General features: G+C 32.3%; 1 protein-coding gene across 1 annotated transcript in view; it reads right to left on the bottom strand.

Moving 5' to 3' along the window:
- Positions 1-231: 231 nt before the first annotated feature.
- LOC145289007 (replication termination factor 2-like) overlaps positions 232-11,753 on the bottom strand; it is a 56,311-nt gene continuing 44,789 nt past the window's right edge. Inside the window, exons 5-8 of the mRNA XM_080136375.1 lie at positions 11,645-11,723; positions 8,901-9,014; positions 5,317-5,365; positions 232-1,006 (exon numbers count right to left, since the gene is read on the bottom strand). Coding sequence (XP_079992501.1) covers positions 711-1,006; positions 5,317-5,365; positions 8,901-9,014; positions 11,645-11,723 — 538 coding nt within the window. The 3' untranslated portion in view covers positions 232-710. The remainder of the gene's footprint in view (positions 1,007-5,316; positions 5,366-8,900; positions 9,015-11,644; positions 11,724-11,753) is intronic.

Genomic DNA, 11,753 nt, shown 5'->3' with positions numbered 1-11,753 from the left:
AGCTAGATATCCCCCACAAAAAAAAAAAAAAAAAAAACTATCTGATGTCTAACTTTGGCTTCATGGGTACATAAATAACTAGGGGCTTCACTACAAACTCCCCAGTCAAGTAAAGCCAGTTAAGTTCCAAAATCATCGAATCAAGAAAGTTTTCCAGAGCAACTTGCATCTTTGAAACTGAAATCAACACACTAAACAAAGCAATAGAATTAATAAACAATAATAATTAAGTACAATTTTAATTGTTTTTATTGAGTTTCAAGACAAATGGATAGCACAACTTTCAATCATACATCGATTATATACATCGATGAAGGTATTAGTAGTACATACAATATTTGGTTTTTCCTCGATGTAAACGTTGTGTAAATTTGAATTAGAATTTGTAAATTAACACAACACAAAATTTCTTATTTAAATAAACATATGTACTTAAAAACTTATAATCAACTTAGTTCCAGATATATATATGTTTTCTTGGGGCATAGAAATGGTTTCTGCATTTTTCTTCTTGTTCTTCCCCTGTGGCAGGATGTCACTAGAAAAGCAAATTTATGTGGTACTGAGCTTAAGTTTTTAAATAAATGTTCATATTATTATTGTTTTTAAATTCTGTGTTGTATTTGCTTCTTACAAATTTCAATTGAGGAAAATGAAAATAAATCACCAAATGTTGATTGGTGCTAAAGAGAAATTTAATTTTTCCAAATTTAGAAATACAATGGGTTGTATGTGATCCAGTGCTGTTCAGGCTTGTTCTTGCATTCCTCTGACGATGTAAATAATGACTTATAAATGCTACTGTTCTTTGGATCATTTTGAAGCATCGTGTTACCTTTGGAACTAGATTTGGAGCTGGAACTGGTGCCACTGCCTGATGCAACAGTTGCAGCAATCTTGGTTGAATCCATTTTTTTGGAATCGTTTGTTAATTTGGATTTGCCAGAACCATTTGCACGCACTCCATTGGACAGACAAGCAATTTTGCTGCTACTACAACCAGCATCTTCAACAAATAACAAGCAAAAAAAAATTTTTTAAATAAAAAACAGAGTATAGCAATAAGCAAGAAAAAAATTCATATATGCTGTGCAGAAAAAAAATTGACAATTTTAATGAAAAGGAAAAAGTGATACACGATGAAAAATAATATATACAAATAAAATGAGAAAGAAAACAAATTTTCAAAAATACATTATTTATCTGTCATGCTTAAGTTTGAAAAGCATACGGAGTTGATTGTAAAAAATTTAACTTCAAACTCAAGTTTTTAAAACGACTGGCTCCAACTCTTGCAAAAATTGCTGACTCTCAACGTCTGTATTTAGAATGATTTGTTTAAATAAACTAAGCAAAGAATTTTAACTGATCAGCTCGTTTTTTGTCTAGGTTTGACAGAAAAATATCTGCATCTCTTAATCAATAAGGCAAATGAATGAAAATAGAAAAAGACATGTTCTTATCAAGTCTATAAACTACACAAACATAAAACAAACAATATAGTCTGTGTGAGAGGGAGAGGGAGAGCGTGAGTGAATGTGTTTGCTTAACGGCATTTCAACATCTAGGAGTCATTTAATGCCAAGAAAAGTTTTATTGACATCGGAAGTTTTAAATTTCTTAAGTTTATTTTCAGAAGCAAGATGCTTTAAATTTTCCAAAAAGTTTGTTTTCAAATGTAAAAAGTTTGTTTTCTAGAATAGAATTTTATTAGATTATTTTACAGGAGTTTAAATAAATTTGTTTCTTTTAGGTATTTTAAAATCTGCTGAGGTTCCACTTCCTGGAATACTTTTCTAATACTTTCTTTTCCGAAATATCTCTTCTGGATGTGTTTATATCTTCTACACTTTGTCAGTAAATGTTTTTATGGTTATTTGTTGGTTGCGGAGTGTGCAGTATGGAGCTTCCTCCATTTTAATTAAGTAAGAATGGGTTAGTTGTGTGTGTCCAATTCTTTTTTTTTGTTTTTTTTTTACAAAGACATCACTACTTATCAAGGCCAAGAGGCCACTCGAGATAAGAGTGTACAGTAGAAAATTGGACAATAAAGTAATCGTTAGTAATGGAAATTTGGTATATTTGTTAACTTATATGGAACGGCTCATCAAAAACTTGTGTACATTAGACTTGAAGACAACCATATTGTAATCAGCTGGAAAGCAGGAAAATGGAAGACAATTCCATAGGCATGCAGTTCTAAGAAAGAAGCTTTGTTCATGGAATCTACATTTCGGTTTAGACACAGATAAAGAGTGGGGGAGATTATTGATAGTGTTTTCTGCTAGATGGGTGTTTCTTGTGAAAGTTTGGCGAGGGTGGACCATAGATTGGAGCTCAGTCAAGCACTTGCCATGAAAATAATGATAAAGCAAAGACAAACTTGCAACATCTCTTCTGTGAGAAAGAGGTTGCAGGGAAAAGAAAAGAACATCCCCTACAAGGCTACAAAGTCTATTTTGAACTCTATCAAAGCAGGATAAGCCCTTTCTAGCAGCTCCTGCCCAGATGTGGCAACAGTACTCCATCCTTGGATGTACCTGGCTCTTATATATCAGCAGTGAGGTATCTACTGGATCAATAGAAGGATCCCACCATTTTTCCAGCAGCCTTGGCAACGGATTTAATGTATGTGTTCCATTTCAGATCAGGAGTAAATGTCAAGCCCAAAAGCTATCAGAGAGAAATGATTTAATAATTGAGAAGACATTTCCAGCTATACAGTAGCTGGAGATTTTGTGAAGCAAACCTTTATGCCATACTCTATCAAAGGCCTTTGATATGTCAAGAGCAATTGCCCTAGTCGGTTCCCTTTGTCGGTTCAATGCAATCTCCTCCCTTCTTCCCTTCAAGATATTTTGTTTTTCATTTTTGATTCTACGCTAATGTTCATACAGTTTGTTTTGTGTGCATCTATTCCACTCTTCTTGCCACCTGTTTTCTATATATTCATTAATTTTTCTTTTTACGTCTGTTTGTGGAATTTTAATGTTTTTAATTGTTTGCTGCTTTGTGTCTTCTCTAGCCAGTTTATTGGCTCTTTCGTTTCCTGGCCATCACAATTGTTTTGCTCTACTGGACTATTTGACTATATTCTTGTATGATTTCAATGATGAACAGGTGCTTGGTTTTCCCTCCTCAAGGGCCATGATACAAGATGGCGAGTCTGTGTATATGATAAATTTTTGTTTGTTGTTGTCTTTGATGCATTTGAGTGCCATTTTGATGGTTTGAGAGAGAGAATACTTTTCTTGTGAATTCCAATCATTATAATTCTGCTTATTCATTTATTAACACACAAAAAAAAAATTAAACAACAAAAAAAGCAAAGTGAGTTATGTCCCTTACATGTGAAAACTATAAATTACATTGTCATTCCTTGATGAAATGAAGTCATTGTTGTTGTATGTAAATTGTTTGAAAATTACTTCATGCTTTAATGACTATCGGTTAAGAAAAACAAATGAATGCAACTACAATAAATAAAAAATGATTCTAAAACAAAATTTCAATCATATAATTTACCAGAATCAGAAATATGAATTCCAAACTTCAAAGTTGGACAAAAATAATTTGAATTGTTTTCATGATATTTTTTAACAATGATACAACAAAATATGTTTCAATTTTGTTAAACTATTCAGAAGTGTTTTTGTTGTTTTAGCTATAGAGTTTTAAAATCTTTATGAATCTGTAATCGTGAACTTTGAACTAAACTATGAAGATAGAATGTTTTCATTCTTAGATGTTTGAAGCAAATCAAATGATATGAAAAACTTTGATAGGCCGTGCATGAAGCCCAGATTTTGATGAGCCATGCATAAAGCCCAAACTTTGATTTTAAACACATCCCTGTCATATCAAAGAACCTACTGTTGATTTTATATGCCTGGCTTTTCTACCTGTGTTGTGATAATGGCTTGAATGTAAGCTTAAAATGAAAAAGTCAAGTGTCATGGTTCAATTGTGCTTTAAACATGTCATATCAAAGAATTTACTGTTGATTTTATATCCCAGGCCTTTCTGCTTGTGTGGTAATAAAACTTCTCACATGCACTTGTGATGTTAGGCTGTATAAGGTGTAACCTTGGTCAAAATCGCCTGTTCCATTTTTCATTAGATGTTTTTTATTACTAGCATGGGTTCCCGGCATTGCCCAGGTGTTTGGAGGTGTATGCTGAGCAAAAAAAAAAAAAAAAGTGATAGTAAGAAGGCAGGCTCAAACCCATACCGCAAAGGAGGAAAAAAACAAGAAAAAAACCTGACGTCTTTGCGGTTACAACCACCACCAAACCGGAAGTGACGTAGGCTAGACAATCGAAAGGAGAGGACGACTTTTGAAAATATTGGTGAAAAAAGCGATCCCACCTGTCTGTAGAAAGTGCCCAGTTGAAGGTGAAGATATTAATGTTTTTAGCCAATTTTTCGATATTTATCGTCTGAAAGGTTGAACTTCAAAACGATACTAATCTTGTAAAAATCCGTCACCTCTGTCGAAAGTTTTAGGCAGACATGCAAACATACATACATACATACATACATTTATATATTAATAACTCAAATTTTCAACCCAAACCAGTTAAAAAGCTTGCCATATCTCTGAATACCCTTTATGTAAAATTTCAAATGTTTAGACCAAATATTGTCTGAGTAATTTGATAGAGATCAAAGCAGCCAAATCTTTTTAAACTTTGACCCTTATTATGACCCCTTAACATTTATTGTTTTGGGCTCAAATCAAGTTAATAAGTTAGATCCATGTTCAAGGAACTTATATCTAAAATTTCAAGTGTTTAGACCCAAAATTGGCGGAGGAGTTTGGTAGAGTTCTCAAAGGTCAAATCGTTGAACTTTGACCACTTAACAGCCAAATTCCTAGCTGAAAACCGATTACAAAGATTTTCCCAAGTCTCAATACTCTGTATACAAATTTCGAGTCTGTAGACTGAAAATTGACAGAGTTATTGTGTAGGGAAATGTACACAGACAGATAGACAGACACTTTCACTTTTATAGATACATAGATCAAAAACATTCCGATAAAAAAACCTATCTTAGAACACTGCCAGATACATAAAGTGCATTTGTGTGAAATTTCAAAAAATTGGTCCAGCCGTTTAGGAGTTCATAGGCAATGAATGCACACACATACAAGTTCCTTTTATATAATAGCAGAGATATTGCATAACTGACATTAGTAAAACTAAGTTACAGAATTTTTAATTGATATGCACGCAATATACAGTATTTCATGTTTAATGGCCTAAGAAATCATAATACCCATCATAAGGAATATTATTAATGATTGATACATACCTTCTGAAGTAGATACTTCAGCCTTCTTTTTATCAGCTTTTCTGGCTTTCTGAGAATTAAAATAGATAAATAAAGCAATTTACAATATGTAAAAAAATGTTTTAATAAAATCATTAGACTATTTCATTAGTCTTCAACTTGACAAACACAAATCAAAATGTTTTATGTGAAAATTGGTGTCTAATATGTTTTTCATCATTATTTTGAGTAGCACTCCCACTCAATAAGTACTGGGTCTGACATACAACAGTGGCACTAATAAAAATAAATTATAGGATTTTTAGAAAGTACTAACCTTCAAATGACAATTCCAACTTTGAGACTAATTGAATTATTAGTTTACAAATTGCAGTTATTTAAATGAAACTATTATTGCAAATTAAAAAAAAAAAACAATGGAAAAACTTGAATTTAATGGGTTGATAAGGCATTGCTTTCTGATTGGAAAAAATGCTATTCAAGCAAAGCAATGGCTTGATAAATGTTATTTGGACTCTGCTTCATCAAACGTGTACAGACACAAATGATGCTGAAGATTCAGGTTTCCTTAATTGAGCAGTTGTCATGGAAAACATAAAATTCACAAACTCGTTTTGGCTGATAGTAAATTGAGGTGGCATTTGATAATGATGGAGTTAAAGATATTCACTATTTTAAATGAATATTTGAGAAAGCAGTGTTCAAAGTGAGTGCCACGTTTGTTCACAGTACACTTAAAACCAACAACGCGTTGACGATTCAGAACATTGTTTTCAAATGTTTCAACGCAACAAAAAAGAGTTTTTATGTTAATACGTGACGATGGATGAAACATGGATCCTCCACTTCATTTCAGAGTCAAATCAGCAGATGAAAGTAACCCAAAGCAACTAAAGTCGAAAGCATCAGCAGGCAAGGTTTGGATCTCTGTATTTTGGGATGTGCAAGGTATTTTGTTTACTGATTATTTTAAGAAAGATAAAAAAAACATAACTAATGAGTATTATATAGAATTATTGATGCGTTTCAAAGAAGAAATCATCACAAATGAAGAAAAAAGTGCTCTTTCACAATGACAATGCACCATATCACAATGATGGCAAAGCTACACGAATTGAACTTTGAATTACTTCCACATCCACCCTATTCTCAAAATCTGCCTTCTAGCAACTACTGGCTGTTTACAGACTTCAAATGTTCTGAAGAGATTTGGCTCCAATGAAGAAGTGATGTTGGAAACTGAGGTATATTTTAAAAATCGTTCTGCACAAAAGACATCGATACGAAAAGATGGATTGATGAATAAAGTGGAATTTCACCTAAAAATTGTTGTTTTATTGGTTAGGTCCAGGGCTTATTAAGTCATGTATCAAAAAGCATAATTCATGCAAAAATGGTAAAACATTGTCTTGAAAAAAAAATAAAATTTCTGATAAATTTTACAGAGAAAAAAATGTGACAAATGTTAGTTTACACACAAGATCTAAATATATATTTGGAAAATCCATTGAGCACAAGATTTAGGTTACCCTCCCCCTTCCTTCTTGTTCTAAATCAGAGCATAACTGACATACCAGAGAGTGTATGAAGTATGACAATGCATCACAATTTATTTTAATGTATAAAATATATAATATACATGAAAAATTATATTAATATTTATAATTTCTTGAATAAAATTTCAAATAATCTTAGTTTTTTTCTTTTTTATCGAGTTGTTGTTTTTTTAATATGAAAGTTAGTAAAATAAAATATACTGGAGGTACAGAATAGTTAACAAAGTTCTCATGTTAAAAATGGATTTCTAAATATTATTATTTAGAAAACTATTCTTTACTATGGGGAAGTGAGGAGGGCTTTTGTTAACTATTCTGGTCCTACAACCAAATATTAAATTCGCTTGAAAAAATGAATCTATATTAAATTAAATCTTTATGAATATTATTTTTTGTTATTACATTTTAGATTGCGTTAAAAAAATATTAACACAAGTCAGAAATTTTTTTTAAATTATATTTTTTTATTATTAAAGATAAAAATATGTTCAATTTATTTGTCTAATAAATTGCATACATTTTCAGCATCTTAAATTCTCTTTTCATTTTCTGCCTATTTTCTTTATGAAACCTAGTTATACCCCCTTACATCAAAGGCTTCTTTCACCAGGCTGGGCTCTATATATTGATTGCATGGATTCCACTGACCAAATGTAAAAAAATACGTCAGCCCACAATCATGTTCTTTTTTTCAGTGAATGTTTATATTTACCCCCCCTCCTCGTCTAATGAGTGTTTCACAACTTATGAACAAAGGCATATAGGTTTTAACTTACGCTGGCTGCTCATCAGGGACATTTATTTAATAAAAAAAATAAACATATGATTCAAATTAAAAAGAAGGAAAGATGAAAAAACAGCAAGGCAAAAATACATAAAACTCAATGAGTTTTGTGGGGGGGGGGGTGCCATTTTTTTCACTGAAATTGTTGAATATATATTAATTTATTTCCTGGTCTTTATATATTTTAAGCCTCCCTCCTTAGGTAGAGCACTGTCATAAGCAAGAGGAGAGCACTCAGTATTTGAAAGTAAATGCACCCATAAAAATGATGGTGCATTTCAGGTAAAAACACTATTGCATACTTATTTGCCATGTTGAAATTGGTATAAATTATAAAACTTACAAAAATGATTAAGTAGAAAAATAATTACAAGCAAAAATGAAATCTTCTAAATTAGTTTCATTGTATGCTTACATGTGGAACAGTTCTTTGCAGCCAATTCTGTATGACAAACTAATTTATCTCCCTTGCTTTCCATTGAAATCCGCCATTATAAAACAAAATGTTGGACCATATTAGGCATGATTTTTTGTAAAAACTAGATCTAGCACATCCAAATTCTACCCAATATACACCATTAAGGATTACTACACTACCATCTTACATTCATTAACTCTTATCCTCGGGTGGCCTTTGGGCCTTGATAAGTGGTGACTCCCTCGTAAAAAAAAAAAAAAAAAAAAATCTTCTAATTTCAACAGAACACCTAAGTATGTAATCGTGTTTAATAGTGTTTTTACTCAAAATACATTTGTTTCTAATCTCCCTCATTCTGCAGAAGCACCAATTTACTTCCTGATATTTATTATATTGCTGCTTACGGCGTTTTAGACCTCACACCAACCCAGCTACTCCTGATAATTTTATATATCTTTGATTAACTAGATACTATTGTTTATATGTGTAATCATCATCATATTTAACATGCTGCATTGGACAGCTTTTAGAAATTGACTTCTAAACTAACCTATATCTGGTCAGGTTTTCTCATTTCATACACAGTCATGACAGATATTGGTAATACTCTGTTGGTTAGTAATAACAGAAGTCTTGCAATCACATGAGAATCTGGGTTCCGATCATATCACCAAAGTAAAACTTTTCAACAACCTCAATAGCTTTACAGTAAAAATAGACTTTCTCCATATCCAACTTTGCATTCATTTCAATGTGTAGTAAAATGTCCATGTATTATTATTAGTAGTATTTGAATTTAATATTTAAAATAGATTTTTTGCATTGTCAATTTGAAAGAATTTCTTACCTTTTCAAGTTTTGCAGCTTCTCTGCGTTTGTTCATTCTTTCTGTCATCAACTGTACATCATCTTCAGTGCCATTAATTATCACCAAATCATCAGGGCTTGTCTTTTGACCACACTAAAATGATTGAAATAGCAACAAAGTTTATTCAACTCAACAAAATACTTATTAGATTGTAAACATGTGTTGTGACCTTGAACAGCCAATAATAATTAAGACAACACGGCGGTATATTCACAAGAATCTATTTACAGAAATACATAGTTTGTTACAGAAATACATAGTTTGTTACAGAAACACATAGTTTGTTACAGAAATACATAATTAATTTGTTACAGAAAGTCTGCGTCTGATACTGTGGCTATGGCTGCAATGACACTTAGTTGTAATTCTATTCATAATATATGGAAGAGTCCGTCTACACTCAAAATAGGGTAGCTCAACATCACACCATAGATGTTCAACTTGTTCCAGAGTGGGTATACAGCTCAAGAAATGAAGACATATTTATACAATTTAGTTGCAAATCCTCATATCAATGAGAATGTCCTTAATATTTTTCCCTCTTAAGTTGCCCCACTTGAATTTTACGTCCTCTCACATGTGTTCATGCCTTCATTTACTAAACGAGAAGAATTCAAAATCTTTTCCTTTCAATTAACAAGATTGAATCCGACTCTCATCTTAAGTTAAATTGAATAACTTTTCACATTACACCTATCTCTTTTGTGACTTTGTGTGAAGAATATATTAATGTTTGATTATGAAATTTTAAGTAAACTTAAACACATTCATGATTAGCTCAATAGACTTCGTCTACGTAAATACAGATTTGCACAGAAATATGCAGGATTTAAAGCCATAGGAATGCCTATATCTTGAACAAATATTTCATTTCCTATTTGAAAGTAACTTTCTTCAATAAGATGACTTTTTAAAATATCTTTGGAAACACTAGTCTTACTATTTTTCGCTTCACACTAGAAGACTTTAGATCTTGAAAAATCTACGCATTTACCTTTACCACCTGCAAAATCTATATCTACAGTATTATTTAATTCGTTAACAGTTCTTTATGTGGTAGTTTTGTATATAAAGTACTAAAATCATGTTGTTATGGATTTAACAATATATATATATACATACAAGGGAAGTTCCAAAAGTGATGCCTTCTATTTTTTATTCCACCAAAATGAATCAGAGGGGATTGCAAATTGCATTATTATGATCACTGAACATGCATTCACGACCTGAAAACGTCATCTCTCTGTTGCAGATATTGATAGTGTGAAACTAAGGAAACAATTCCTGTCATGGGCATGCATCAGAAGCAGAGATGTGTCACTGAATTTCTCTATGCAGGAAAAACTGAACCAGCACCTATTGAACATATATGAAGCCAATGCAGTTGATGTTAGCACAGTTAGGAGATGGGTTCATGGATTTCAAAGTAGTGGCAAAGATGTGAGTGACAAAGTATGCTCCAGATATTTACGATTGAGACATCAAAAGAAACTGGCAAAAATGCATTGACAATGGTGGTGACTATGTAGAAAGATAAATCATGGAGCACAAAAGGTTGCTCATTTTAATGGTACCAATCTCATTTTCGTAGTTCTTTAACATTTTAAATAGGAGGTTTTATATATATATATATATTCTTGTGCTTCATGAATTGGAATAAATGCATAGAAGATGGGCTCCTTTTACTGGGCTAGAAAACTTCTTCCACCTGCCAGTATACTACATCTCTATAAAACCACATTTTGCCAGTACATGGAATATCTTTGTCACATCTAGGCTGGTGCACCAACCACTAGTCTTTCCCTCTTGGACAAAGTCCAAAAAAGAGTGGCTAACCTAATAGGCTCCACACTGTCTACCAAGCTTCAGCCTCTGTTTCATCACCACAATGTTGCATCTCTGTATTTGTTTTACAAGTACTTTATTATAATGTGCTGTGACGAATTTGCACACTTATGCCCATTTAACATAAATACTTCCAACCAATGCAATAAGCAGCAAAATCCAACCTCATCACTGTGGAAGTCTCCAGATGCTTCTTTCCACAAGTTTTTTATCTTTGAAATTCCCTCTGCTTCCCTGACTGTATCAAAATGCAGAAATTTAAATGTAATGTGAACAAACATCTTGTTGCACAACTCCCCACTTAGGATGACCCAATAAATCTAATCCTTAATTCACAGCAGCCGTGTCTTAGTGGTAGTGTTTCCTTGTTTGGAGATAATTGAAATAAATATTTAAAAAATATCCATATGTTATTTTTTTTACTATCTCTTCGTAGAATACCTGAAACCTGGTTTTCTTCGTCTTTGAATATTGTTCTTCTTGCTTCCTTTTTGCCTTCAAATACACATTCCCTAAACCTTTTCTCCACAGACTCTTTCGTTTCTGCTTTTCTTTGATCCATCGACCTCATGCCATTCTATGTCCTGAGAGCTTTTACACAAACTCATCTACAAGTTTAGTCCGTTACCACCACCAGCATATCCATCAGTGTCTACCACAGTTTTTCCAAACTTCTTGCAGCAGATGTGGTAACCGAATGCTCCATCATTTTATCATAAAACACTTCTGAAGAATGGACAAACCATGAAACTGCCATAATATGTTCAAATAAACCAAATTTATTAAATATATATTTGGGGATTAGAAAAACGGATATAATTTGTTGTGTTACAAAAATGGTAATCATAAAATGGTTAGAAAGTAATGGGGGAACTGACCTTGTGACAAATATCCGATTTGATTTCTTTCAAAGCTCGTTCAGACATTACACAACCGCAGGTCCACACAAAACAAAATCTTCAAAGAAAATAAAGATTCATTTAAATT

This window comes from Euprymna scolopes, chromosome 2 (genome assembly GCF_053919585.1).
Source record: "Euprymna scolopes isolate OS-2025 chromosome 2, ASM5391958v1, whole genome shotgun sequence".
Taxonomy (NCBI): domain Eukaryota; kingdom Metazoa; phylum Mollusca; class Cephalopoda; order Sepiida; family Sepiolidae; genus Euprymna; species Euprymna scolopes.
This window is presented reverse-complemented; position numbering and strand designations above follow the sequence as displayed.